This window comes from Pan paniscus, chromosome 7 (genome assembly GCF_029289425.2).
Source record: "Pan paniscus chromosome 7, NHGRI_mPanPan1-v2.0_pri, whole genome shotgun sequence".
Taxonomy (NCBI): Eukaryota; Metazoa; Chordata; class Mammalia; order Primates; family Hominidae; genus Pan; species Pan paniscus.
The window spans coordinates 82533342-82561104 of record NC_073256.2 but is presented as its reverse complement, the minus strand read 5'-3'; the positions used below and the strand labels follow the sequence as shown (position 1 = coordinate 82561104).

Here is a 27763-nt window from a genome sequence, read left to right as displayed (position 1 = left end):
TCTACTATGGATGAAATTACTTCATTTGAAGTAAGTGTCCTAAAGCCACTAATTTCACCTTTGGAATAGTATTTTTTCTATTAAGAAAGGCAATTCCTCTTACTACCTTCTGAGAACTTCTTTCATCCTCATCTTCAGATGGATCTGACTGGTGTTTTGGACTGTCCATTTGAAGGAATGCTCTGACATCTGGACTAAAAACAAAAATCAACTTTATTATAACTTCAAAAGCATTTCTACAGCCTTTCTCCCTTTTAAAATGAAAATCAAAATAGAAATAACTATATTAGTATTTACAGTAAGAAAGTCAAACAGAATCCATTAATATTCATTATTATAAATGTAATACGCAAATTATTTTTTTTTTAAATAGAGAAACCAATAGACAAATGGGCAAACATATAAACAGGCAGTTCATGGAAAAGAAAACCCAAATGGCAAGCAAATTTGTGAAGATGGCTAACTTCACTAATAATCAGAGAAATATAAGTTAAAATGATAATGAGATATCACATTATGTCCGTTACCTGGCAAAAGTTAGAAAGACAGATAATACCAAAAGTTGGTAAAAAAAAAAAAAAAAATAGGGAAAGAGAAATGTTCAAATATTGTTGGTGACAATTCAGAATGAAGCAACTTTTCTGAAAAGCAATCTGGCAATACTTGGTAAAACTGTGTATGCATTTCCCCTGGGCCCAGAAATTCTAATTTTTGGGGTAAACCATAGAAAACATTATGTGCCGCTGGCCAGGCACGGTGGCTCACGCCTGTAATCCCAGCACTTTGGGAAGCAGAGGCGGGCGGATCACGAGATCAGGAGATCGAGACCATCCTGGCTAACATGGTGAAACCCCGTCTCCACTAAAAATACAAAAAAAAAAAAAATTAGCTGGGCGTGGTGGTGGACACCTGTAGTCCCAGCTACTGGGGAGGCTGAGGCAGGAGAATGGCGTGAAGCCGGGAGGCGGAGCTTGCAGTGAGCCGAGATTGTGCCACTGCACTCCAGCCTGGGTGACAGAGCGAGACTCTGTCTCAAAAAAAAAAAAATTATGTGCAGGTCCAGTGAAAGGCATGTAACTATAATGTTCATTGCAGCATTTTCTGTAACAGTAAGTTAGAAGCAAAATAGACATTTACCACCAGGGAAATGAGTAAGTCAACTATGGTAACTGCCTATAGGGAATACTAGTCAACAGCGAGAAGCAAGAAACTATAACACAGTATCATTTATATATATATATAAAATACTCATAGACACAAAGCATCAGTCTGTTTACCAAAGATACACAGATATATAAGGACATATATCAAACACATTAAAGTGGGTATCATCAAGGGGGATGAGGAAATGGCTATGAAGATGAAGGATGAAGAGAAAAAAACGGACTAAAATTAGAGATGGCCCACAGATGGACTCATGACGACTGTGGGGAATAATTAAATCTCCATACCCGGCACCCTCTCCCCAATCTGTCCATAATTATTTAATCAAATAATATACATTATTTCCAGGAAACTCAAAAGATGAAAAATTATTTTTAAAAAGAGGAGGCCTTAGCCAGGAGTGGTGGCTCATGCCTGTAATCCCAATGCTCTGTGAGGCTGAAGCAGAAGGATAATTTGAGGCCAGGAGTTAGATACCAGCCTGGGCAACATAGCAAGACTCTGTCTCCACAAAAAATAAAATAAAAAACCCCAGGCATGATGGTGTGCACCTGTCATCCTAGCTACTCAGAACGCTGAGGCAGGGGAATCACTCGAGCCCAGGAGGCTGAGGCTGCAGTGAACCAAGATTGTACCCCTGCATTCTAGCATGGGTGACAAAACAAGAACTTGTCTCTAAAAATAAATAAACAAAATAGGAAAAAAATAAAAATAAAAAGAACTGGACTGGTGTAAATGTAAAATGGTACAGCCACTGTGGAAAACAGTTTGGCAGTTCCTTGAAAAGTTAAACACAGAGTTACCTTATGACCCTGCAATTCCAAACCTAGGCAAAGACCCAAGAGAAATAAAAACATATGTTCACATAAAAACTCATTCATGATTTCTCATAGCAGCATTATTCATAATAGCCAAAAAGTGGAAATATCCCAAATGTCCACCAATAGATGAATGGATAAACAAAATGTGGTGTGATCCATACAATGGGATATTAGCCATAAAAAGGAACGAAGAGCACTAACACATGCTATAACGTGAATGAAGCTCATAAATACTATGCTAAATGAACAAAGGCAAAAAAAAAGTCACCTACTATATAATTTCATTTTAATAGGCAAATCTGTACAGACAGAAAGTAGAATAGTGGTTGCCAAGGGTTGGGGGAGGAGATAATTTGGAGGTAAAGTTTCTTTTTAAGGGGATGAAAATGTTAGATTAGCTTTGGGGTGACAGAATTAGTGATGATGGTTGTAAAGCATCGTGAATACACTAAAAACTACTGGGCTGGGTGCAGTGGCTCACACCTGTAATGCCAGCACTTTGGGAAGCTGAGGCGGGTGGATCATGAGGGTAAGGAGTTCAAGACCAGCCTGGCCAACATAGTGAAATCTTGTCTCTACTAAAAATACAAAAATTAGCCGGATGTGGTGGCACGCACCTGTAGTCCCAGCTACTCAGGAGCCTGAGGCAGGAGAATCTCTTGAACCCATGAGGCGGAGGCTGCTGTGAGCCAAGATGGTGCCATTGCACTCCAGCCTGGGTGACAGAGCAAAACTCTGTCTCCAAAAAAAAAAACAAAAAACAAAAAACAAAAAACAAAAACAAAAAAACAAAAACTACTGAATTGTATGCTTTAGAATAATTAAAATGGTGAATTTTTAACTTAATAAAAAAGGTTTATAAAGTGTAGGGGTGGGGATTTTCAATCTTACCACATGGAAGCAACCACTGTTAACATTTTGGCATATTTTATTTCAGTCTTTTTCTCTGCACATTTAAGATCATAATATATTTAAATTTTCACTTTAAAATTACATAATAAACATTTCCCCATCTTGTTAAAAACTTTGTAAACAATCACTTTTGACAGATACATGATATATAACATGAATGTACTAAAAATTACTCAATGATTCTTCCACTTGAGGGTATGACTTCCAACTTTTCATTACCATAAACAATGCTGTAGTTGACAATCTTTGTGCGTAGTATTAGAACTCTACAACTTTCAGAACAGATTTTTAAAAATAAAATTACTCGTCTGAATTATAAACCATTTTACAGTATTAAACAAATACAGTTTGTAAGACTGATTTCCAGAGCAGCTGTACCAATTTATACTCTTCTAGCAGTATATGAACATCCTGAAGACTCTCAGGCTTGGTTAGCATTAAATGTTACATTTTATATTAACATCTTGGATAATTTGATGTGAAAAACTGTATTTTAAAGAGGAAGTACTCAGTATCGCTTACAGTAATAAGTGAAATGCAAAATTAAAGCAACAGTAAGATACCATTACCCACTCACCAGAATGGCTAAAATGGAAGACTAACAATACTAAGTGTTAATGAGGTAAGCAACGTGATTTCACATGCTGATGGAAAGTGTACAACTGGTAAATCACTTTGCACAACTATTTTGCATTATCCACTAAAGTTAAACACATACATATACCCTACAACCCACATGTTCTACTCCAAGATATATCAGAAATGTTGGCACATGTGCACCAAAAGGTATGCTAATGGCAATATTATTTATAATAGTCAGAAAATAGAAATATTAGTATCTGAAATGCCCATCAACAGTAGAATGCATCAACTGTGGTATACTCATACAATGGAACATTATACAGCAATGGAAATTAGCAAACTATAGTTATATGAGACAACATGGATGACTCTCACATTGCTGGGAAATAAGCCAGACAGATAATATATTGTATGATTCCATTTATATAAAGTTCAAAAACAGGGCACACACTAATCTGTTTTGTTAAAAGTCAGGCTGGTAGTTACCTTTGGGAAGGAAGAAAGAAACAGAGATTGAAAGAGGATGTGTCAGAGATCTCAGGGGTGTTCATACTATTTTCTTTTTTGGCCTAAGGGGATGATATAATTCAGTTACGTTTATTTCTCATAATTTATTGAGCTGTACAGTCCTGATCTGGGCACTTTTCTCTGTTATGATGCAATAAAATTAAAATAAGGTATTTCTGCTTCCATTTCATTTCTTAAATACATAAGGAAATGTTTAGTTTCTCTGACAGTAAGCCATTTCTGTGTCCTTCTTTGTGAACCATTCAATGTGTTTTGTTCTGTTTTGTTTTGTTTTGGTGTGTTAAGTGTTTGCATGGGCTCCTTCTATGTGAAATGTATTTATCTATCGTCCTTTATCATGGAAAGCTTTTTCTATATTTTTGGTTTTCAATTTTACTTACTTATGATTTGGGGGTTCAAAAGTTTTGCTTTGTTTTTTTGCTTTTGCTGTTTTAGAGATGGGTCTCACTCTGCCACCCAGGTTGGACTGCAGTGGGATAATCACGGCTCACTGTAGCCTGGATCTCCTGGGCTCGGGTGGTTCTCCTACCTCACTACCTCAGCCTCCTGAGCAGTTGGGACTACCGGCACATGCCACCATGACAGGCTGATTTTTTGCATTTTTTTTCTGGAGAGGGGGTTTTGCCATGCTGCACAGGCTGGTCTTGAACTCCTGGGCTCAAGTGATCTGCCTGCCTTAGCCTCCCAAAGTGCTGGGAGTAAAGGCATGAGCCACCGTGCACAAAGTTTTTATTAGTCAAATTTTTCATTGTTTTACTTTGTGATAATGTCATTCACTGACAATATGCTCAGAAAACCCTTTTTCATCCAGAGATGAGAGAAATACTAACATTTTATTATAGTTTGAAAATGATTTTAAAATTTGTTTTTAATAAAGTCATCTTAAAAATTAGCTTTTTTGGCTGGGCGTGGTGGCTCATACCTACAATCCCAGCACTTCAGGAGGCCGAGGGGGGAGATAACTTGAGGTCAGGAGTTTGAAACCAGCCTGGCTAACATGAGGAAACCCTGTCTTCATTAAAAATACAAAAATTAGCCAGGTGTGGTGGCACACACCTGTGGTCCCAGCTACCCGGGAGGCTGAGGCAGGTGAAACTCCGTTTGTTTTTTCGTTTTTTTTTGAGATGGAGTCTCACTGTGTCGCCAGGCTGGAGTGCAGTGGCACGATCTTGGCTCGCTGCAACCTCTGCCTCCCAGGTTCAGGCGATTCTCCTACCTCAGCCTCCCAAGTAGCTGGGACCACAGGCGCAGGCCACCATGCCTGGTTAATTTTTGTATTTTTAGTAGAGATGGAGTTTCACCATATTGGCCAGGATGGTCTCAATCTCTTGACCTCATGATCCGCCTGCCTCGGCCTCCCAAAGTGTTGAGATTACAGGCGTGAGCCACTGTGCCTGGCCAGAAGAAAAGCTATTTTAAAAGTACATTTCCTGCTGGGCACAGTGGCTCATGCCTGTAATCCCAGCACTTTGGGAGGCAGATCATCTGAGGTCAGGAGTTCCAACCCAGCCTGGCCCATTGATGAAACCCCGTCTCTACTAAAAATACAAAAATTAGCTGGGTGTAGTGGCTCACACCTGTAATCCCAGCTACTCAGGAGGCTGAAGTGAGAGAACTGCTTGAGCCTAGGGAGAGGAGGTTGCAGTGAGCCGAGATCACGCCACTGCACTCCAGCCTAAGCGATAGAGCGAGAGTCTGTCTCAAAAACATAAAAAATAAAAATAAAGTACGTTTCCTTAACAGTAATAACAGGTATATAGGAGGTGCTCAAGATACACTTGCTGACTGGCTTCTCTTCTTGCTCTCTTAAATTTCTACTGTCTTAAGAACAGCTTGATGTTCAAATGAAGAGCGTGAAAATTAAAATTCTGTCAACAACAGAAAAGATCTAGAAAATAGGAAATGTTGGCCGGGTGCGATGGCTCACGCCTGTAATCCCAGCACTTTGGGAGGCCAAGGCAGGCAGATTACGAAGTCAGGAGATTGAGACCAACCTGACCAACATGGTGAAATCCCGTCTCTACTAAAAATACAAAAATTAGCCAGGCGTGGTGGTGCACACCTGTAATCCCATCGACTTGGGAGGCTGAGGTAGGAGAATCACTTGAACCTGGGAGGCAGAGGTTGCAGTGAGCTGAGATTGCGCCACTGCACTCCAGCCTGGGCTACAGAGCAAGACTCCGTCTCACACACACACACACACACACACACACACACACACACACACACACACAAAGGAAATGTCACATTTTACTAAAAAGAAAATGCCAGTTAAAAAATTAAGTTTATCACTCCTGTAATCTCAGCACTTTGGGAGGCCAAGGTGGGCAGATCATGAGGTCAGTAGATGAAGACCATCCTGGCTAACACGGTAAAACCCCGTCTCTACTAAAAATACACAAAAAAATTAGGTGGGCGTGGTGGTGTGCCCCTGTAGTCCCAGCTACTGGGGAGGCTGAGGCAGGAGACTGGCATGAACCCAGGAGGCGGAGCTTGCAGTGAGCTGAGATCACACCACTGAATTCCAGCCTGGGCGACACAATGAGACTCCATCTCAAAAAAAAAATTAAGTTTAAAAAACTCTTGACTATTTTTGGGGTGCTGGAAATATCTTCTATCATGAATGGAATGGTGATGGTTACAGGGTGTATATATATTTAAAAATCCATTGAATTGTACACTCAAGAACTGTGTATTTCACAGTATAAGATTTTGGAAACTGGCAATTTAAAATAATCCAATTGCTTTTAGTTGAATTTTAATGCCAAATATAACATCTTTATAATACTGCACATCAAGATCCAGAATGAATACTTCACATATTATATAGTGTTAGGGGTTCTGAGTAACTTAAAATACTAGGAGAAGTAATAACCACTAACATTTATTGCATACTTATTCCATGCCCGCTCGTCAAAGGAAGAGACAAATTCAAGCTTTGAATGCATGAATTACATTTCACACAGCCAGTAATATGCCAATTCAAAGTAATCTCCAATGTATAGAGCAATAATTAGAGATTAGAAGGGTGGGTCTAAGGTGAAGATAGCATAGCGCATATCCCCAGGAAAAGGCATAATGTTTAAGAAAATAGTTAAACAAAGAGCCAAATAGTAAGACTTTTTACTGAGGAACAGACTAGACAAGGGAACTGTGAATTCAGGTATCCTACCAAATTTCATGCCCTTCTGCCACCTGCCAGAGGTGGCAGAGGATACCTGTTCTTACTGCACTGTCTAATGCTGGTGTGACCACAGCTGTGAGACCTGCCTGACCCTTGCCTTACCTGGGAGCATCAGGGGAAATCCATATCTCTGACCAGAAGACCTTGTCAGAGGAGATCTAGTTTTAGCATTTTAGTAATTTAGTAAATTCAATTAAGTAAATTTAAAAAGAAGATCAGAGGGCCTGTTCAGAATAGTAGAACGCCTCTGTGAGCTATAAAGAACCATATAAATGGTAATCATCATTTTTAGAACAATTACTCAAAAATACAGTTCTTCAATGTTGTGGTTCTGAAAAGACTGTTAAAGTGTGTCATATTTACACCATTGCCCATAGGCAACCTTTAGTTTACACAGATAGGTGAGCTGCGGAAAAGCTCTCCAAATATTTTATCCTCTTCATTTCCTCTTAGAATACTTTATACATACAAGTACTATAACATAAATTACAAACCACAATAAATGTAATGAATACTCATAAACCAACTACCAGACTCAAAAATGAAAACACAAGCCAAACCACAGATCTACCAATGTTTTTGTAGGTATTTCTGATACAACTCTCTATCTTCCTAGTTGGGAGTTACTGGCCTACAGAAAGAAGTTTAAACCTGTCAGCATGAGACACCCACAGGGCTGGGAAAGCGCCTTTATCTTAATGGCTGCTGGACTATTGTGTTGAGAAAGACTGGAGGCCTCATGTGGGTCAACAGAACACTGTCCCAAGTGAAGCAGAAATTGTGGCATGTGTGCCCAACCCCAGACAACTCCTTCAACCTCGTCTTCTTTCCAAAAATCTACTCAGCTCCAGTCACCATGAAATGTTAAGTGTCCTGACGGTTCAGGCTTTCTGTAACCTGTTACGCCTGGAAAGCCTCATTTTTTTCTCGAATGATTACACATCCTTTAAGCTGCTGGAAGCCTTCCTTGACCTCCTCAAGAAGAGATGCCTACACCTTTCTCTGCTATCTTCTAGCACCTCTATCATAAAAATTATCCAGCTTCAATTACTTGTTTATTAATATATGCCTGTTTTGCCCACTACACTGGGAGCCTGTGCCTCTGGACGGTAGGGACGACACTTAGCTTTATATTATTCCCAATGCAAGTAGCAGGTACTTAAATGCTTTTTGAAGGTATAGATAAAATATAATATCAAATAATTAGCAAGATGCTTTAATTTATTATGCAAATTCATTTCAAGTATAATCTATAAAACTAATGCAAGTACAAAAGGAAAAAAGAAAATAACTAAGATGAAGAGAAAAGGGGAGAAAGAGTATCAGGGAGAAAATGCTCAAAGAAGATTTTACAAACATATATAGCACAGTTACATTTCATAGAACAAACAAAATTTATATAAGGATTATTCAGTATTCTTAGGTTTAGTTTTAATGTCCCTTTAGAACACAACAAAAATTACTTACTGGTTATAAAGTTCTGGATACCTAACTAGGTTCTGAATGAATTCGTTTAGTCCTGCTCGTCTTTGTTTAATAAAATCTGGAAGAGAGATATAAACTATTAGGATTATTTATGTCAGACTATGCAATTATCATCAACAGTTAATATAACAGACAAGCACAAGATAGTGAATTTTGATTAAGAAGCTATTTTTAAATTCATGCTACTTGTCACACAAGGAATACATACTTAGAAATTATATATATGAATCATTGTATTTATAATATATAATTATATATTACATATATGTAGTTATATATTAAAATTAAGCAGACAATTTATCTCCAAAAAGAAAGTTCTCAAAACTGCCTATTATGGACTCTAAATAGACTAATTACAAAAATTGGAGAAGCACATTGCTTTGTCCAACTCCTCACGTACTACCAGACAATGAATAAAAATTAACACTATGACACTGATGACTGAAAATCACGCTAATTTTAAAAAATGAGGATTTCTGGAAATCCTTTGCAACTGGGCAATAATGATTAATTGGTTAACTGAATATTGCCAAAACTCTAGTTTAACTTCCACTGTGAAAAACAAACAAACAAAAAACCTTAAAAAAATGCACAGGCATACTTTCCTAACAAGTAATTGTACAGTATTTTCTTTTTTAAAATTTTTCTTTTTTTGTCTGAGACACAGTCTTGTTCTGTTGCCCAGGCTGGAGTGCAGTGGTGTGATCTAGGCTCACTGCAACCACTGCATCCTGGGCTCAAGCAACCCTCCCGCCTCAGCCTGCCAAGTAGCCAGGACTATAAGCATACACCACCATGCCTGGCTAATTTTTGTATTTTTTGTAGAGACAGGGTCTCACTATGTTGCCCAGGCTCATCTTGAACTCCTGGGCTCAAGCAATCCACCCTCCTCGGCCTCCCAAAGTGCTGGGATTACAGGCATGAGCCATTGTGCCCAGCCTGTCCAGTATTTTTGAAGTGTTTTGTTTGTTGATAATTGAAGCTCATGCAATAGCAATTTAGGAATAAATATTAAGCACAAACCTTTCTTTTCTTTGAAATACACACTTTTCTTGGAATTAGAAAACTTTATTCAAATATCTTTGTCTTTCCTACTTCCTAACCTTGAACTTTTCCAAGACTCATATTTTTACTTGTAAAATGTGGATAGTAACAATATTTATACCTCATAATGCTGTTATAGGATTAAATGAGATAATGCACCTAAGTTTATAGTAGCATGTTTGGCAGATGTTAAGAGTATTATTTATAGCTAATAATCATTAGATACTATTACTTTTGTTGTTGTTGTTATTATTAGTGGTTGGGGCGGTCTAAAAGCCATTATCCTAAACCCTCTTTTTTTTTTTTTTCTTTGAGACAAAGTCTTGCTCTGTCACCCAGGCTGGAGTGCAGTGGCGCGATCTCAGCTCACTGCAAACTTCACCTCCTGAGTTTCAAGCGATTCTCCTGCCTCAGCCTCCCGAGTAGCTGGGATTACAGGCACGCACCACCACACCTGGCTAATTTTTGTATTTTTAGTAGAGACGGGGTTTCATCATGTTAGCCAGGCTGGTCTCGAACTCCTGACCTTGTGATCTGCCTGCCTCGGCCTTCCAAAGTGCTGGGATTACAGGCGTGAGCCACCACACCCAGCCAATTCTTAAGAAATATACTCTAAAAACTGAACACATGTGATTTGAGAAACTGTCTCCTAACGGCAAATGTCTGGATAAAAACCCATAAAAAATATTCCACTTGACAATAAGTTTTGGTTTAGTAAACTTATTTCTACTGAATAAAGGTATAATGTATAGTGTTTGTCACCAAAATTATGGGTTATTTCCAGGTTTATTTCCATTTCTTAAATGTAAGGTATGGCTTCATACAAATATAAACAAATATAAAATCAGGTCTGGTCTTTTGGAGCCAGAAGCATGTACTTGGTACTTTTTTCTTGTTTGTCTAAGAATTCCTTGAAGAATTTCAGGTAGGTATCTTATTAAACTCTTCCAAGGACATTTATAATGTCACTAGGTAGCAAAGCACATGTGAAGTTTACATTAAAAACTGTAATTGAAACACAGTTATTTCTTGAGAACTGAATTTAGTAACATATGAAAAACTAAAATGAATGACTACATTTAGGATATTCAAAGAAAACTTAATAACTATATGGAAACAGCTTTAAGTTGTTCTGTGGATGCTTACTGAAGATATATTTTACTTTTGAAGGCCAGTGTGAAGAGAGGAATTTCCTTTCTTCAGTGAGCTATAGCCCATGCTGCTCTAAGTGTTTCTAGGCTTGCCATTTCATTACTGACTAAACAGTTTCAAAATCACTATGTAAAGCCCTATATAAGAAGAAGTCCAGTGGCAGTCAGAATTCAGGGGCAATTCCAAACTTACTTTTTTAGATCAACACTAAGTTTGCAAATATCTGAAAAAATTCCAGGTAAGACTATAATGTATAGGGTAAGTGCCAAGAATTTATATAAGGCCTATATATTAAGAACTATAGTTAGAAATATGTATTTTTAAAAATCTCTCCAATGAAGAAGTTACATGAATGTATCTGTTGGAATTCAAAGGAAATTTCAATTAGAAATTTTAAAAAGGCTGGGTTCAGTGGCTCACGTCTGTAATCCCACAGTTTTGGGAGGCCTAGGTAAAAGAATCACTTGAGGCCAGGAGTTTGAGACTAGCCTGGACAACATAGTGAGAGCATGTCTCTACAAAAAAATTTAAAAAATTAGCTCACTGTGGCGACATACACCTGTAGTCCTAGCTACTCAGCAGGCTGAGGTGGGAGGATCACCTGAGTTGGGAGGCAGAGGTTGCAGTGAGCTGAGATCGCACCACTGTACTCCAGCCTGGGCAACAGAGACACTGACTCAAAAACATATATATAAATAAAGTTAAAAGTATGGTTTCCTCTGGGTGCATCCTATTAAAAAGTCGTTAAATAAAATGTTAACAAAAAGTACAGGCAGAGATCATTCTTAAAATCAGCCTTCAAGTATGTAAGATGTATCTTATAGAGATTGGCAAACACTAGAATAAAGTAGACAAAAGAAAAAGAAGACATAGGCTTAAACTGCAGTATAAGAACTCAAAAAGATAAGCAAAAATCCCATAGAATGGCTACCAACCATGAGATAAATTAAAAAGGGAATTTCAGAATGTTTTTCTCAGGTATGATTTTATTTATTTATTTATTTTCATTGAGACGGAGTTTCATTCTTGTTGCCTAGGCTGGAGTGCAATGGCGCGATTCCAGCTCACTGCAACCTCCACCTCCCAGGTTCAAGCAATTCTCCTGACTCAGCCTCCAGAGTAGCTGGGATTACAGGTGTATGCCACCACGCCTGGCTAATTTTTGTATCTTTAGTAGAGACGAGGTTTCACCATGTTGGCCAGGCTGGCCTAGAACTCCTGACCTCAGGTGATCCACCCACCTCAGCCTCCCAAAGTGTTGGGATTACAGGCGTGAACCACCGCGCCCAGCTGACTTTATTTTTAACTTTTTATTATGAAAAACTTCACAAGTACACAAAAGGTGAGAACCTTATTCGCCTACTTTAAAATTTATCAACATTCTGCTATTCCAATTTCATTTATCCTCATTCCTCACCTTTTATTTTTTTTTTCTGGAATATTTTAAAGCAATTCTTAGGCAGATTTTTGTTTTGTTTTGTTTTGTTTTGTTTGGTGTGGAGGGAATAAATCAGTGTGTATTTCTAAATGGCAGTATCTTTAAAAAAATAGTAAAGCCATGAAATCACTATCTCATAATGTCTATAAATTCTTTTATTTCCCTCCAATCAACAGGTAGAACTTAGTTCTTCTTCTCTCTTGAACGGGGGTTGGACTTAATGACTACCTTCTAATGAGCGGAATATGGTGGATGTAATGGCATGTGGCTTCCAAGACTAAGTCATAGAAGGCACCGAGGCTTCCTCCTTGCTAGCTCTCTTGGATCCCTCACTCTGGGGAAGCCAGCTGCCTGGCTTAAGGACACGCAAAGCCCCTTAAGAAGAGGCCCACTCACAAGGAGCTGAGGCTTTCTACCAAAAACCATATGAGCGAGCCATCTTAGAAGCAGATCCTTCTGCCCTAGTAAAGTCTTGAAATCACTGATGATCTTTGCCTAGAACTATTAATTCATCAGAAGTTGTACGAGGATTTTCCAGTTCTATCATTCTGTGATTCTTCTATCTATGAACTGTGATTCCGCTATGAAGTATTTTCCAACATTATCTCTTTGGTACAAATAAATTACATTTCATACAACAAAGGCAAGATAAATCCTTGATTTTTTAATTTATTGATTTGGCAAATAAATTTACTCTTGTAACCTCTACAGCATTTCATAAGGTTTTTTTTTTCCCCAAACAAGCAAAGTAAATTGGAAAGTCTTTATACTGATGTGCTCTAACCTGCTATGATAATTACTTTCACCATTCTGTCTAATCTTTGCTCAGTGAAAGCCCCGACAACTGAGCTCCTGTGTTCTTTTGATCAAACTTCAGTCATCCTAAATAGCTTCCCTGCTTTCAGGCAAGCTGCCCTGAGATCATCTTGTACATTTCCTGCCCCAGATCTGGGATCACCATTTCTTCACGAACTCTGGTTCCTTTGAGAGGGAAATGGTATTTAGAGATCACAATCTGAATGCTAGGGGTGTTGGTTACTACTTGTTATTGCTTTTAGGCATTTCCAGGAGAGAGTGCTAGAAAATATTTTTACTAAGGTAAAAAAATAAATTATGGGCCAGGAGTGGTGGTGGTGTAATCCCAGCACTTTGGGAGGCTGAGGCCAGTGGATCACCTGAGGTTGGAGTTCAAAACCAGCCTGGCCAACATGGAGAAACCCTGTCTCTACTAAAAATACAAAATTAGCCGGGCATGGTGGCACATGCCTGTAATCCCAGCTACTCAGGAGGCTGAGACAGGAGAATCGCTTGAACCGGGGAGGTGGAGGTTGTGGTGGGCCGAGATCACGCCACTGCACTCCAGCCTGAGCAACAAGGGAGAGCCTCTGTCTCAAAAAATAAATAAATAAATAAATAATTATTTCAAACTATATTTCCAAATTAAGTTACAAATTACAGGATTTTGCTGAGTGCAGTGGCTCACGCCTGTAATCACAGCACTTTGGGAGGCTAAGGTGGGTGGATCACCTGAGGTCAGGAGTTTGAGACCAGCCTGACCAACATGGAGAAACCTCATCTCTACTAAAAATACAAAATTAACCAGGTGTGGTGGCACATCCTATAATCCCAGCTACTCATGAGGTTGAGGCAGGAGAATCGCCTGAACTCAGGAGGTGGAGGCTGCGGTGAGTCAAGATCATGCCACTGCACTCCAGCCTGGGCAATGAGAGTGAAACTCCATCTCAAAAAAAAAAAAAAAAAAAAAAAAAATTACAGGATTTTTACTTAAAATCTTTGATTTTGTTTGTATCACTTTCCTCTTCTGCTTAAAATCTTGGTTCCCATGATAGTAACATTAATCACAGAATAACACCACCATATAACACTAATGAATGCAGTGTAAAATTTGTCCATGGGTTTTTGTTTTTATCCTTAGCAATATATCCCATGAAGAATATACAGTCAAAATCCCATGTTTTAAAGTTACTTAAATTAAGTTAGGTTTTTTCCTTCGGTTTATTTTCAGTTGTTAGAGGCTGCTTTGTTATTGCATTTTTATTTTTGTTTTTAAATTGTTTAAAATAGTACATGGTTCCAAAGTCAAAGGTATGAACAAAATTCATTCAAGGGCATCTAACTTCCACCCCTTTTGCCTTTCCCAATCTCTCCCTCATCCTTAAAGTCACTAGTTTTATTAGTTTTTTATTTATTCTTCCATTATTTCCTTTTGAATCCCCGTACCTTTTCCTACAGAAAAAATACACACCATACAAACTCATTTGCTGCACTGTGATTTTTTTTTCCATTTAATGGTATATTCTGGAGATCACACCATAGCAAAATACATAAAGAGATTTTTTGTTCCTTTTTACAAGTATGTTATATCCAGCTCCATTGGAAAAATATTTTCATTGTTTCTAGTTTTTCTGTTAAAAATTGTGTCACAATACACAGTCTTGTGTGTACATTATATCATATGCAGTTTACTTTAGGGACAGATTCCTAGAAATGTGATTTCTTGGCCAAAGTGGAAAATGCATTCACAGTTTTTCTAAGCACTACCAAACTCCCCTCAACATGGATTGTAACACTTTTTATTCCACCAGAAAAATATGGGAATGCCTGTATCCCCAAAGTATAACCAAATGAGCATCTTATCCATCTGTTTTTCTGAATTTGACTTAGATCTGATTTCCCCAATGCAGGACTTTCTAATATCTCTGTGACATATGATCCTTTTCACTGTTGCCAAGTCATATTAAATATACGCAGGATAGACAAACAGCTCTTCAAAAAAAATCAGTTTTTAGTGTCAATTAATTCATCAAAACAAAGTACCAAAGAGCATTCAGCATGGTATCTTGCCTTTAACAATGAAGCAGCAATGTTGCCAGTCTTTTACTTCTTTGCTTTCTTTCCTTGATGAAATGATTGTCTTAAGGATTCAGTTAAGGGCTCTACAGAACTCCAACCCAAGTTCAAGTCTCATATTATCACTAGTAGTTTGATTTCTTAATATTTTTCTGCCACTTCTAATTAGTTAATTGTCTCAGTCACCCAGGGCAGACCCTCCAATTATCTCTCCTTCTCTTCTCTATATGTCTGTTACCTAAGCAATCATCAAGATGTATTCCAGATTTTTCATTAAAGGAGTTCTTGTACATTGCTCATTTTTAAACCCTATTTCTACCCTAGTCCCCATACTCATTATCTAATGCCAGGGCTATTGGACTATTCCCTTAACAAGTCTCCCAGTCTCTCCTCTGCTGTGCCCACCATAAATTACACACTGTCAGTTTCACATCTTGCTCAAATGCCACTAAGGCCCACACACTACCCATGAAGATGCTTTTCAACCTGCGCTCCAAGGAGATACTTCACTGTTATACCAACAAAGCAGCTCCATTTAAATTTTTTTCACATATTACATTTCCATAAGATTTATTTTGTGCTTTCTTTTTTTTTTTTTCTTTCGAGACAGAGTCTTGCTCTGTTGCCCAGGCTGGAGTGCAATGGTGCGATCTTGGCTCACCTGCAACCTCCGACTCCTGGATTCAAGTGATTCTCTTGCTCCAGCCTCCCGAGTAGCTGGGACTACAGGCATGCACCATTATGCCTGGCTAATTTTTCTATTTTTAGTAAAGACGGGGTTTCACCATTTTGGCCAGGCTGGTCTTGAACTCCTGGCCTCAAGTGATCCGCCCACCTCAGCCTCCCAAAGTGCTGGGATTACAGGCGTAGCTACCATATCTGCTCTCTGTAAGATTTCAATTGGGAAAAAAGTGTTCCGCTGCGAAAACAAAGCAGGATTACAAAAGCCATAGGTCTACAGAATATAATCTGGCTTTGTTGTGCCAACTCAATTTTCCCTTGCTTCTCTTTATTAATGGGTTCATATATTTAGTAATACTTTAAAACCTAGTATTTGCCAGTTTTAAAGTAATAAAGTAATACCTTAAAACCAGTATATTGCCACTGTTAGCCAATAAAAAAAGACATAAGTCTGCACCTTCAGAAAATCTACAGCCTACTGTAAGACAGATTAGCAATTACAATGAAATGTGCTATATACTCCCAAGGGGGGAAAAAAAAGAAAGAAAGACAGAAAGAAAAAAACTCTGTATGTAACCAGGGAAGTAAGAACATTCTCCAAACCAGAGGTTCATAAAGTGTAAAGAATAATAAGCCTCCAGTTGAGAGGGCTATAGGCAAAGCAGCCTCTGGGGAAAAAATATTTTAATTAAAGGAAGAATGTAGAAGAAATATGAAAAAGGTGCAGGATAAAGAGCAGTCCGTTAATGGTGGGCAGAATTATATAGGACACAGTGATATGGTCTGGGAGGAAAATGAATGGTATAAAGTTAGGATGGAGAGAGAAAGCACACTCAATATAAGGGACCTTAGAGCTTTTATCTTGAGTAGTGACCAAGATCTCTCTCTTTCTTTTCTTACACAGACATGTGAGGTATTATCAGTTTAACCAGTTACAAGGTTACAAGCAAATTAGTTGGGGAAGGAGGGCAATCCATTCAGGATTCATCTGTGGCAGAGATAGATGACTTTTCTGATAGAATTTCTGGTGGATAAGAAGACTTTTGTTTCCCTATAAGTAGCCATCTGTGACCTGGATTAATCTCTTGGGTTCTAGGGGAAAATTCCATGCCTGCAGCTTTAGTCATAGAGGTGCTAGATTCTGAGACCCTCTGTGTCCATGGGTTCCCCAAGGGTAAACAGTAGGATGTCCCTCTCTCTCTTTTTTTTTTTTTGAGATGAAGTCTCGCTCTGTCGCCCAGGCTGGAGTGCAGTGCCGCTGATCTCAGCTCACTGCAACCTCTGCCTCCTGGGTTCAAGCAATTCTCCTGCCTCAGCCTCCCGAGTAGCTGGGACTACAGGCGCCCACCATCATGCCCAGCTAATTTTTTGTAGTTTTAGTAGAGACAGGGTTTCACCATTTTAGCCAGGATGGTCTCGATCTCCTGACCTTGTGATCCACCTGCCTCAGCCTCCCAAAGTGCTAGGATTACAGGCGTGAGCCACCGTGCCCGGCTTAGGATATCTTTTTGGTATCCCATTCAGAGGCCTACAAGTTACTATGTACACAGTATATATTTAATGTTTCTGAATACAAAAGTGAATATTCTTCATGATACTGATTTAAAGTCCGTAAAGTTTCCCAAATTAACCTGAAGGATCAATTAAAAAAATTTTTAATAGGGTCTCGCTCTGTCACCCAGCCTGGAGTGCAATGGCATGATGACAGCTCACTGCAGCCTTGAACTACTGACCTCAAGCTATCCTCTCGCCTCAGCCTCCTGAGTAGCTGGGACTACAGGTGCACGCCACCATGCCCAGCTAATCTTTAAATTTTTGTAGAGATGAGGTTGCCCAGGCTGGTCTCAAAACTCCTGGCCTGAAGTGATCCTCCTGCCTTGGCCTCCCAAAGTGTTTCGATTACAGGTGTGAGCCACTGTGCCCAGCCCATTGACAGATAAATTTATATTGAAGTCAGACTGCTTGAATTTAACTTCCACATCTGCCCTTTACTATCTGTATGTGGTCCTGGGCAAATTAATGAACCTGTGTCTTATTTTCTTATCTATAAAAATAGTGATAACAACAATAATACCCACCTCACGAAGTTGTGAGGATCGAATGAATTAAAACACATGAAGTACTTAAAACAATGCCTAGTAGACAGTAAGCACCTTCCTGCAGCATTATTTTCACAGAGCATAAGATCTTTTAAAGTCCTGCACTGCTATACAGTGCAATTAATACATTAATTTACTTCTTCAAACTTCAACAATCACTTCATAGCTGGCCTATGAAGTTGTTTCTTACCTGGATCAAAATTATCACCAAATATTCTCTTGGCAGGAATCTTCAGGGCCATAGCAGGAAACTGTTTTTTTAACTAAAATTTTTAAAAATAACATTATATGAACTAATTTTATAAGTCTTCTAGTTATGCACACATCAAAGCCAAATACAATCTTATTTTAAAGAAAATCCATCATAAGACATACTTTTGAATTTATGATCATCCAAAGTATAATATAAATTATACCAATAAAATGTCACAAACTAATCGTCTTTTTTTGTCCCAATAAAATACCTAGTATCGCGTGACCTAGGATAAAATACTCAACATCTGCGTCTCATTTTCCTGCCTATAAAATGAGGATGATTTTAACAATGACCTTACAGATTTGCTGTGAGTTTTAAAGGAGATCATGTATGGCAAGTGCTAAGGCTAGAACCTGCTGTTATAGTTCCAAATACATATTACTCATTTATTATCTTAGGAGAAGATATGATCTTGGTGTTTTCTCTACATGAATAGATTGACAATAAATTTCTAAGAAAGCAGATGAATTTTGCTTTCAATACCCTATCTGCTCTAACCTTCCCCTTATTAATATTCTAATAAGTGAAACTTCGTCTCTAAAAAATAAAATTAAAAAAAATAGCCAGGCATGGTGGCATATGCCTGTGGTCCCAGCTACTCCTAAGGCTGAGGTGGGAGGATTGCTTGAGCCTGGAAGGTTGGGGCTGCAGGGAGCCATGATTATGCCACTGCACTCCAGCCTGGGCAACAGACACCATGTCTCAAAAAAAAAATTATATATATATTCTAATACATTTGTTTATCAGATATGCTTGTCTTCAGAGAAGGAAAACTTGGCCCTGAAGAAATTAAATTTGGGGCAGTTAAGTCATAAAAATGAGTTATATTTTCATTATAAGTTTGATGTCAAAAACACACACACACATGTAAAAACTGTATCTTAGCTGAGCACAGTAGCTCACTGAGGCCTGTAATCCCAGCACTTTGGGAGGCTGAGGTGGGAGGATTGCTTGAGCTCAGGAGTTTGAGACCAGCCTGGGCAACGTAGCGAAGCCTTGTCTCTACCAAAAAAAAAAAAATCAGCTGGGTGTAGTCCAGCTATACAGTATGTAGGAGGCTGAGGTTGGAGGATCACTTGAGCCAGGGAGGTCAAGGTTGCAGTGCGCCGTGATTACGCCACTGCACTCCAGCCTGGGTGACAGAGCAAGAACCTGTCTCACCAAAAACAAACAAACAAAAACACCCAAAAACAATACCTCTAACTGCCAACTGATAGGAAATACAAAGAACAGAGGAATGTACTAATCACTTTACAGCATGGGGCACGCTGTCAGTAAAATGCAGACTGAAAAATACGTAAACAAATGACCTTGTTGTTTTTCATACACACACAAAAAAAATGTGTAAAGGAAAGAAAAGAAAGGCAGAGGGGGAACCTAGTGATTAAATGACACTTAACAGACGTATCAACCAGTCACATAAACCTTAACTGGATATCAAATATTAAGGCACTGCTGTTCATTTATTTTTAGATGTGGTAATGATATTGTGTATATGTTTTGTTTTTAAGAATCTTTATCTTTTAGAGATGTATACTAAAATATTTACAGATGAAAAGATATGATGTCTGAAATTTGTGTCAAAATTATGGTGGGCTGGTGGGCTGGCTAGGGATAGAGATGAACCAGGAATGGCCACGTATCAGTAATTATTGAAGCTGGATGGTAACATAATGTTATTTTCTGAATTGGTACTAGTATGTCACTTCTGTATGTGTTTGATAATTAACCTTCCTTCCTTCCTTCCTCCTCCTTCCTTCCTACCTGCCTTCCTTCCTTCCTTCGCCCCCTCCCCTTCCCTTCCCTCCCCATCCCCTTCTCCCTCTCTCTTTCTTTCTTTTTTCCCTTAAGATAGTGTCTTGCTCTATCACCCAGGCTGGAATGCAGTGCTGACCTCCTGGGCTCAAGTGATCCTCCCCTCAGCCCCCTGAGTAGCTGGACCACAGGCACACACCACCACACCTAGCAAGTTGTCTTATTTTTTGTAGAGACAGTCTCATTATGTCATTGCCCGGGCTGGTCTTGAACTCCTGAGCTCAAGCAATCCTCCTGCCTCAGTCTTGCAAAGTGCTGGGATACTAGTTGTGAGCCACTGTTCCTGGCCTGTGTTTGACAATTTCTATAATAAAAAGTTTAAAATATAAACTAGTCATAAAGGACACATTGAAGTTGACAATTAAAATGCCTAGAGATTTTTTTCTTTTCTTTTATTCTAAAAGGACAGAAAAATAATTTGTGTTTTTGAACTTAGGGAAATCCAGACCAGGTTCAACCTGATTTCTGTAGTTTCAAAGAATTCAACCAATAACTATTTTCCTATTTTTTTCTTTGCCCCTCACCACAGGAGGCAGAATTAGAAGGAGCTACATAAAAAGAGAGAGACATAGAAAGTGATGAAATAAGAACAATGAAAAAAGGGTGAAAAGAAATACAAAAGAAATTAGAGAGATGAATGATAAAAACTGAACTACAAGTTAAGGAAACTCTTCTGCAAAAAATCCGAAGATGGAATGTTTCACAGAAGAGAGAATGAAAGTGATCATGGATGGAGGTACCCCCAAACAAGTTTTCCTATTTTATTTTTATGCTTACAGATACTCAAATATTAACAATTTAATTAATCACCAGCTATTAAAATCATGAAAACATCATGAACACACACTACCGGTGTGGATCTCCACAGTGCTGAGTTTTTAGATGACATTCCCTACACCCCTTCCTCTTATGAAGAGTTTCACAAAAGACGTCTTTAGAAGGTAAATCTAGCCTATGAAATATTTTAAGCAAAAGACAGAAGTCTCAAATGTATGTGGTGTATGTGGGGTGTGTGTGTGAGAGAGAGAGAGAGAGAGAAAGAGAGAGGGAAAGAAAGACACAGAGACAGAGACAGACAGACACTACAGTCATGTCATTTTTACCCGAGCATAACCCAGGCATCCTGGTGGGTACAGTTGGATTTACACACTCCTCAAAGACATGCTGAACATGCAAATAATGGGTATTCAAGAGTTTCAAAATGAGCTAACATTGCAACCCTCACTCAGCCTCCAAAATAAGCCATTTTTTTAAAAATCACTAAAAACTTATGAAAGATATTTCCATGTAAAAACTCTCATTGGCTGTTGTTTCAACAGTGTAACCTTAATTACAGGAAAAAAACCTATCTCAATATCCTTTGATTAAGCAAATATCTAAAACTATACAGGTTGAATATCACAAATCTGAAAATCTGAAATGCTCCAAAACCAATAACTTTTTGAGTGCTCAAAGGAAATGCTCACTGGGGCATTTCAGATTTCAGATTTTCAGATTTGGGATGGTTAACTGGTAAATATAACTCAAATATTCCAAAATTTGAAAAAATTTGAAATCCAAATCACTTCTGGTTCCAAGTATTTCAGATAAGGGATACTCAACCTGTATTTAGTAAGTGCAGTTGCGTATGCATTAAAGAAAAGCTAAAGAACAGAAGAAAACAGTAAAATGTTAACAGTTATTTCTGAGTAGCAACATTATAGGTGTTTTGTTCTTGTTTTTGTTTTGAGATAGGGTCTCAAGGGTGTAGTGGCATGGTCATGGCTCATTGCAGCCTCAACCGCCCAGGCTCAAGTGATCCTCCTACCACAGCCACCGAAGTAGCCAGAACTATAAGGTATGTGCCACTACACCCAGCTAACTTTTTATTTTTATTTTTTTTGTAGAGATGGAGTCTCCCTATTAATTTTACATAGGCAAAAATAAATATTTTTAAATTGCAGTATTATCTTCAGAAATTCCATTTCAAGTAGCAAGTGATGTGAATATTACGAACAAATACATACATAGTGAAATGCTAAATAAAGATGAATCAGAAGTCTAATTTTCATGACTTAACAAAACACAGGAAGTGGTACAGCTAGACATTGTTTGATTTATTCTGACCCATTTAGGAACTTATCTCTTAATTGATATATATGTGTAAGTTTCCTCATATTCAAAAATATCTTACAAATAATAACCCACAGGCATATATTTATTCCTATGTTTAAAATCAAGAGACAAACATGGCACATGTATACATATGTAACAAACCTGCACGTTGTGCACATGTACCCTAAAACTTAAAGTATAATAATAAAAAAAAAAAAGAAATGAAAAAACTCCCCCCCCTCAACTTTTTTTTTTTTTGAGAGAGTGTCTCGCTCCGTCACCCAGGCTGGAGTGCAGTGGCGCAATCTCGGCTCACTGCAACCTCTGCCTCCCGGGTTCACACCATTCTCCTGCCTCAGCCTCCCCCAAGTAGCTGGGATTACAGGCGCCCACCACCACGCCTGGCTAATTTTTTGTATTTTTAGTAGAGACGGGGTTTCACCATGTTAGCCAGGATGGTCTCGATCTCCTGACCTTCTGATCCACTCGCCTCAGCCTCCCAAAGTGCTGGGATTACAGGTGTGAGCCACCGTGCCCGGCCCAAAATTCCCTTCTTAAATATATAACAAGAGTTTTTCCAGAGGATGCCTAGTAATCTACCATTCATTAAACAATGACACTGGGAGATCCCTATTTACTATTACATGAGAGCAGAAGAATTTCAATTTGGGATTTGAGGCCAAGGGCAGTGGCTCATGCCTGTAATCTTAGCACATTAGGAGGCCGAGGTGGGCGGATCACATGAGGCCAGGAGTTTGAGACCAGCCTCGCCAACATGGCAAAACCCCGTCTCTACTAAAACTACAAAAACACTAGCCAGGCGTGGTAGCTCACGCCTGTAATCCCAGCTACTTGGGAGACTGAGGCACGAGAATCACTTGAACATGGGAGGCAGAGGTTGCAGTGAGCCAAGATCGTGCCACTGCACTCCAGCCTGGGTGACAGAGCAAGACCCTCTCCCAAATAAATAAATAAATAAATACATTGGGGATTTGAGGCACAATTGCTTTGTTCTTAACTGAAGCAAAGCTTTAAATCCAGGACTGTCTTAATGACCTGGAGTTCCATAATAGCTATCAGTAACTCAAGAGGCATGTTTTAGCTTCTATGTATGATCTTCAAGGCAACACTATCCACAAACACTGCTACCTGTGGAAGATATGGTATTATAGTGACTGTGGTGGTCTTGCTGCCTTTATTTTTTTAGATGGTGTCTTGCTATATTGCCCAGATGGCAGTGTAGTGGGGCAATCATGCTCACTGTATCCTCTGAACTCCTAGGCTCAAATGTTCCTTCTGCCTCAGCCTCTCAAAGTGCTGGAATTACAGATGTGAACCATCGTGCCTGGCTCTTTGCTGCCTACTTTAGCAAGTATGTACTGTATGTACTGCCATCAGTAGATTATGAATTCTATTTAATATCTGAGTTATGAAAATATAAAAACAGGTTGTAGTAATTTAAATAGCTAATGGTCTCTTAGATCTTACCACCTAGGTAGCTGTCAGAACTCTAAAAGTCAACACTCATTTCAATTGTGTTAGCTACTTAAAATCTGGAACCTAAGACATATCTCTAAGAATGGAAACAAAATGTGGAAGGGAGATAGGTTCATGACAGACTTTCAAACATAAAGCTTACAGTAGGCAATTTAACCAGAAATACCATGATGATTAACAATTATCAGAGAGGTAGGTAGAAAGAACTGACTTATAATTTTCTATGACATTAAAAGGTATTTTATCTAGTTCTCACATTTTTAATGGTTTATTTGGAATTGTTCAGCAGTCCTCTCTCTACCTTTTCTTTGTAAGCATTCCAAAGTTAGGATGTTTTTGAAGAATCTCTTACCTTTGTCTGCCTGTCTGACGTATTAACTTATGAGTATCAATTTAATCATTCAAATATATTTCTCTTATTTTGGGTTTTCTCGGGTGCTTTCTTTTAATTAGAAATCTTGTAGATGATTACTTACAGTGTTATAAAGTTTATCAAACTCTGCATATCTCCTGAAGACAAACCATTCACTTCTTCCCACTGAAACCAGAACTTTATAAACCTGTGGAAATAAAAAATTACATAATATAACACAATTTAATTGCAAAAAACCCATTAGCTACTTAAATACATGAAACCTGTTTTAATTTTTTTTTTTTTTGAGACAGTCTGGCTCTTTCACCAAGGCTGATGTTTTCATATTCCAAAACTGATATTAACATTTTTATATGATTCTCTAAGATACATAAACATACCAATTAAAGCACTTATTGAATCTTGTCAAATGGTATTCTTGGCTGGGTTCAGTGGGTCATGCCTGTAATCTCAGCACTTTCTGAGGCTGAGGTGGGAGGATTACTTGAGCGTAGGAGCTGGAGACCAGCCTGGGCAACATAGGGAGACCCCATCTCTACAAAAAATTTAAAAATTAGCCGGGCATGGTGTACACGCCTGTAGTCCCAGCTACTCAGGAGGCTGAAGTAAGAGGATTGCTTGAGCCCAGGTAAGTCGAGGCTGTAGTGAGCTGAGATCACACCACTGCACTCCAGCCTGAGTGTCAAAGCGAGATCATGACTTGGAAAAAAAAAAAAGTGGTTTCTTGTGATGGGAAGAATATGAGGTCAGAAAAAAAACAGGTGATATTTTATTTTTCAAATGTTACAAAATATTTCTGTAATTTTCAGGGAATAACATAGTCAACACCCATGTGCTCATTATTTGGATCTACTGAATTCTAACATGTTGCCATTCTTGCTTCAGATTTTTTTTGCCAAAGAATAAAATACTATAGATTCAACTGTTGCCACTTTCCTCTCTTCTTCCCTAGCAGTAATTACTACCTGGAACTTACAAAGTATTTTCAAAAGTGATACTTGCCACATAAAAAACCTTCAATTGTTAGTTCTCTTCCTTCTAGGTCATCTTTCACATAGTAGTTTTCAAACTATTAATAAGAATTTATCCTCAGATTTCCTAGTATTATCTTCCATGTTCAATATTTTCAAATATACATAACCTCATATAATCATAATCAACAACCCTATGAAGTAAGCAGAACAAATATTACAACCCCCCACTATACATGAGACACCCTACATGAGCTGCAGGATGGTAATCTGGCCCTTTTGGTCTTAACCGAGAAGGAATCTGGTTGTCTCAGAGGAAGCTATTACGTGTAAGATGTTAGAATTAATTTGATACCCCCCACATGGACAGCATGCAGAAGTAGAGGGCAAAAAACCTAGCCGAGGTGCCAGTGACGCTGAATAAGACTAGACAAGAGATTATCTCACACGGCACTGGGATCAGACAAGCCTAGAAGCAGAACTGCTGTAAGAGAATAAAACACTTAGGTTTATATGATTGTGAGTTTCTTGAATTATCTGTGCTGACTCGGTGAGAAGAATGGACCTTAGAAAGTTCAGGTGGCCTCCCCTGGCTACCCAAATACAGCCAAGACCAGGAGCAAGTCTAGGTTACAAGCTGGAGAAGCTCTGCAGCAAATATATTTACAGAAGACAAATAAAGCCTTGTAAAATTATGAATTAACAGCATGATTTATAAACAAGTGCTTATTAAATATGTACTAATAAAACAGTAGACAAAAACAAAAAACTATTCAAATCCTTAAAAATACTTCCATTGGTTAAAAAAAAGCAAGATTAGATTTCCTGTGAAATCCTTAGATTTCACAGGAAACAGTACAATACTTAATACAATATGACATTATCTTATTTGCATATTTCCTTATTGTCTGTCTTGTCCCTGTATAATGAAAGTTCCTTGAGAGCTAGGGCTAACGTCACTCTTGTTCCACTGTATCTGCAGTGCCTAGAACATAACATAGAAACTCACAATTTGTCAAGTGGATAAATAAAAATATAATTTAGACTTGGTTTAAGTCAAGACACCTAGAATGCAACACATTTCCCTGTTAGAAGCTTCATGGTATAGAACTACATAAACTACCTATGAAAACTAGAGTATAAAAATATTATCAAGGCTGGGTGTGGTGGCTCATTCCTGTAATCCCAGCACTTCAGGAGGCTGAGGCAGGAGAATCACTTGAGCCCAGGAGTTCGAGACCAACCTACTCAACATACCAAGACCCTGTTTCTATTAAATTTAAATTCAGGCTGGGTGCGGTGGCTCATGCCTATAATCCCAGCACTTTGGGAGGCCGAGGTGGGCGGATCACGAGGTCAAGAGATAGACTTTGCCAACATGATGAAACCCAGTCCTTTCTTAAAAAAAAAAAAAAAAAAAAAAAAAAATTAGCTGGGCATGGTGGCATGCATCTGTAGTCCCAGCTACTTGGGAGGCTGAGGCAGGACAATAGCCTGAACCCAGGAGGTGGAGGTTGCAGTGAGCCAAGACTACGCCACTGCACTCCAGCCTGGCGACAGAGCGAGATTCTGTCTCAAAAAAATAAATAAAATAAATAAAAATATTATCGATAACATGGGTACCTAGGCTAAACACAGCGTCTGTGTTGGGTGGGATGGGGTCTATCTGCACTGACAGAACCAAATTTCTTGAGGATTGAGGACTGCACTGTAGTGACCAGCAAATAACAGATGAACAATTCAACAAATACTTATTTGAATTCCTACTATCTTTGTTCTAGGGCTGGTGAAACAATAGTGAAGAAGTTCTTGCTTCAAAGAACCTTGCATTCTACTCAAAGAAGGCACATATAAACAAACATAAAATGTGGCAGGAGGGAAAGCAGGATAGAGAGTGAGAGGGGTAGGGTGGGGTGTGAAGGTGCTATTTTTTATAGGGTGGTCAAAATATGCCTCTCTAATAAGGCAATATTTGAGAATTTGAAGGAAGTAAACGAATAAGGTGATTTAGATAGGGCCTTTGAGAACTCAGTGCACAGCCTAAGAACAGCTGGGTAAGAGAAATGCTACAGGTCTCCTCGACCATCCCACAGAAGACATGGAAATAACCTCCAGCCTGGAAAATCAAAGGACACAAGATAACTGCTGCTGACATTTGCTATGTGTGAACTTCCATCAAACTTGGCAGGAGGTATCCCCTAGAGAAAAGAATGGCCCAAAGGCAAAAATAAGGAGAGGGAAGGAAGGAAGAAAAACTTTCACACACTCTACCATTTTATTCAAGGTATATCAACTTTTGTTTACCTTCAATGTGATACTGCTAAAAATTTGCTTATACAAATGTGCAACAAATGCCTATTGTTTAAGATATTCCTGCAATATAGAGGCTGAGAAGGGGTCAATGGTCAGACGCACATTGCAATTTCTCTGCTCTGGGATGTGGTACCAAGTGTGGCAGGTGTGTCTGTCAAGGAAGAGAGGACAGAGGGACTGCTTTCCCTGCTCCTTGTCTGGGACCTTGAGAGAAAACCATCACTTTCCAGCACCCAGCCTCACCTAGTTAAGAAGGCAGAGAGATTTCCTCAACTGCCCTGTGACAGGGATTCTGAATTGAAAGTCACCTGTCATGGGACTCAACTGGCAGTGACCAGGTAACCCCCTTTTTAGAGGCTGGGGTGGATCACTGAGCCAGGAGCAGGTGAAGGACATGTCAGAGCCTCAGGGGGCTCTACAGCTATCAAGGGCCAAGGTACTGAGTCAGTGGTGAGTTGCCGCAAGACCCTGGTCAAGCCAACA

At 38.8% G+C, this 27763-nt stretch overlaps 1 protein-coding gene across 7 annotated transcripts in view; it reads right to left on the bottom strand.

Moving 5' to 3' along the window:
- The window catches only part of SGK3 (serum/glucocorticoid regulated kinase family member 3), a 147931-nt gene that overhangs the window by 36966 nt on the left and 83202 nt on the right, over positions 1 to 27763 (bottom strand). For 6 of the 7 annotated variants that reach the window (XM_034966173.3, XM_034966175.3, XM_003831357.5 and 3 more), the window contains 4 exons: positions 24100 to 24183; positions 18152 to 18224; positions 8659 to 8734; positions 107 to 194 (listed from right to left, as the gene is read on the bottom strand). In XM_034966173.3, the coding sequence (XP_034822064.1) occupies positions 107 to 194; positions 8659 to 8734; positions 18152 to 18224; positions 24100 to 24183 (321 nt within the window). The remainder of the gene's footprint in view (positions 1 to 106; positions 195 to 8658; positions 8735 to 18151; positions 18225 to 24099; positions 24184 to 27763) is intronic. The other variant, XM_034966176.3, reaches the window with a different exon arrangement.